The sequence below is a fragment of the Nestor notabilis genome, unplaced genomic scaffold, assembly GCF_000696875.1.
Source record: "Nestor notabilis isolate BGI_N333 unplaced genomic scaffold, ASM69687v1 scaffold26520, whole genome shotgun sequence".
Classification (NCBI taxonomy): domain Eukaryota; kingdom Metazoa; phylum Chordata; class Aves; order Psittaciformes; family Psittacidae; genus Nestor; species Nestor notabilis.
Window position 1 is genome coordinate 23607 of NW_009911111.1, and position 2387 is coordinate 25993.

The 2387-nt window shown below is 57.4% G+C and overlaps 1 protein-coding gene across 1 annotated transcript in view; it reads right to left on the minus strand.

Annotated features, from left to right (window-relative positions):
- PCDH12 (protocadherin 12) overlaps positions 1-2387 on the minus strand; it is a gene marked incomplete at its 5' end in the record, with an annotated part of 9712 nt that overhangs the window by 4742 nt on the left and 2583 nt on the right. The window contains 2 exon segments of the mRNA XM_010013160.1: positions 429-580; positions 1752-1846. Coding sequence (XP_010011462.1) covers positions 429-580; positions 1752-1846 — 247 coding nt within the window.

The window sequence follows — 2387 nt, forward strand, 5'->3', positions numbered from 1 at the left end:
CCTGTGTCCAACCTGGCCTTGAACACTGCCAGGGACGGGGCAGCCACAGCTTCTCTGGGCACCCTGTGCCAGCGCCTCAGCACCCTCACAGGGAAGAGCCTCTGCCTTAGAGCTCATCTCAATCTCCCCTCTGGCAGGTTAAACCCATCGCCCCTTGTCCTGTCACTCCAGTCACTGATGAAGAGTCCCTCTCCAGCACCCTTGTAGCCCCCTTCAGACACTGGAAGCTGCTCTGAGGTCTCCACGCAGCTTCTCTTCTCCAGGCTGAACAGCCCCAGTTTTCTCAGCCTGTCTCCATACGTGTCCCAAGCACCTGCACTGCCAGAGCCACGCCGGGAGATGAGCTGTCCCCTGCAGCCAGTTCCACCTCCTGCATGGGCTTAGTGCGTTACTGAGCAGACCCCCCAGCCCCGGTGATGCCTCCTCACCCGCCTGCGGCTCCAGCAGCGTCTCCAGCTCCTCTCCCACCAGCTGCTGCACCGAGAGCTCGAAGCCACTCTCGGAGTCGCGGTCCTCGGCCTCACTCTCGCCGTGCCCGCTGTCCTTCGTGCTCAGGCAGTCAGCATCCAGCCCCGCCGCCCTGCAGGGACACAGCCTCGCGTCACACCCCAACCCTCAGCACCGCCCCAATGGTTACTTGGAAGGTGGTTGTCTTTATCCCCCATAAAGCAACCCAGAGAACATCCTCTCAGTGCATCATTCACATAGAAGGAATGAACATTTCCCCATCAGTTAATGAGTTTGGGGTTGTTTGGTTTGGGATTATGGGTTTTCTTAAGAAACAAACGCATGAACAAAATCACTGGGGTCAGGAGTGCCACAGACCCTCTGAAAACGGGGTCCTGGTTGGATGTTGGGTGCTACACATCGGGCTGCTTCATGTATCTTGTCCCAGAGGGGTTTCATCCATCTGCAGGGATATCCTGAGCAAACAGGGAGCTGCTGGCTCTTCCCTGTGAGCTCAGAGGAGCTGAATTCAGGCTCCAAGCAAGGAGCATCACAGCCCAGCCCCAGAAGCCCCAGAGCTGCTCTTCCTACTTCTCCGTCCTCAGCAGACGGAGGTGGTGATGAGAAAGGTGGAGAAAGCTGAGTCTGCCCATGTGCTGGGCACGTGGGGACAAGAACAACATGACAAGTCAGTGATGAAGCCCTGGCGTGCTCAAGAGCATTCACCCAGAGATGTCAACAGCATGATTTAATGGGAATGCCATAGTTTGTCTTTGGGAACATCTTCAGCACACAGCTGGGATCTCTCAGTCCTTCCCAGCCGTACTAGCAGTGTCTTCCTCACTAACCTCTTGGCCTTGAACTCATGTCAACAGGCAACAGCATGTCTAAGTACCCAGAGCAATGAGAATACTCATCTTTTTGGTGCCGCCTCCAAAGACGGGACCCCAGTGCTCCTGAGTGTACCTTTCCATCACACTTGAACATATCAGCGCTCCCCTAGCAAGGATGGGCAGATGGTTTGTGGTCATGAAGGAGCTCAAGTGAATAAGGAAGGAGCTACCAAAGGTGCCTCAGGAAGAAAGCAAAGAGCAGCTCTGGCTACCAACAGGGAGCCAGGAGCAGGAACACGTTCATCCCCTGAAGGATGACCTCCCCCGTCTCTGGTCAGCAAAACCAGGGTGAGGTTTTGCCCTGTGTATCTGCTGCCCCAGGAGGCTGTTGGGACCTGCGGGGCTGAAGCAGAGGCAGCAGAGACACAAGGAATAGGGCATGGAGATGGGAAGGGCTGAGCGCAGCCTTACCTGCTGCCGTTCTTGGCCGTGTACTTGTTTCCCCGGTGGTTGGTTTTGGGCTGGAACTGGCCCTGGTGCAGCAGGGACAGCAGCTGGGAGATTTGCTGCAAGGCAGGAAAAGCCTATTGAGCCCTGGCGGTGGCCACTCAAGCTGCTTCCTGCCAGGACGTCCCCTCCAACACGCCAAACACACACACCGGGCTTTTTATAGCGTTTCCTCCTCCTGCAGATGGCTCCATCTCCCCACACAGGGACAAACAAGGGGCCGGGCTGCCCACCTGGCCCCAGCGCTTCCCCACACTGCCCGTCCTGCACTGGGGAGGTGGGTGGGGCTTGGTCCCGTCTCTCCATCCCAGCCACCCTCCACCCCAGCACCCAGGGTGTGGGGAGAGCCTGCCCATGGTGGAGTGGCCATTCACCCTGCCCAGCCCCACTGCTGGGAGAAGAGAACAGCCAAAGACCATTGCATTGCATGTTCCATGCTCCATCCCTGACAGTGTTTAAGGCCAGGCTGGACAGAGCCTTGGGTGACAGGGTCTAATACAAGGTGTCCCCGCTCATGGCAGGGGGGTGAAACTGGATGATGTTAGGGTCCTTTCCAACCCAAACCAGTCTGTGGTTTTATGTTCCCACCACCCCAGGGTG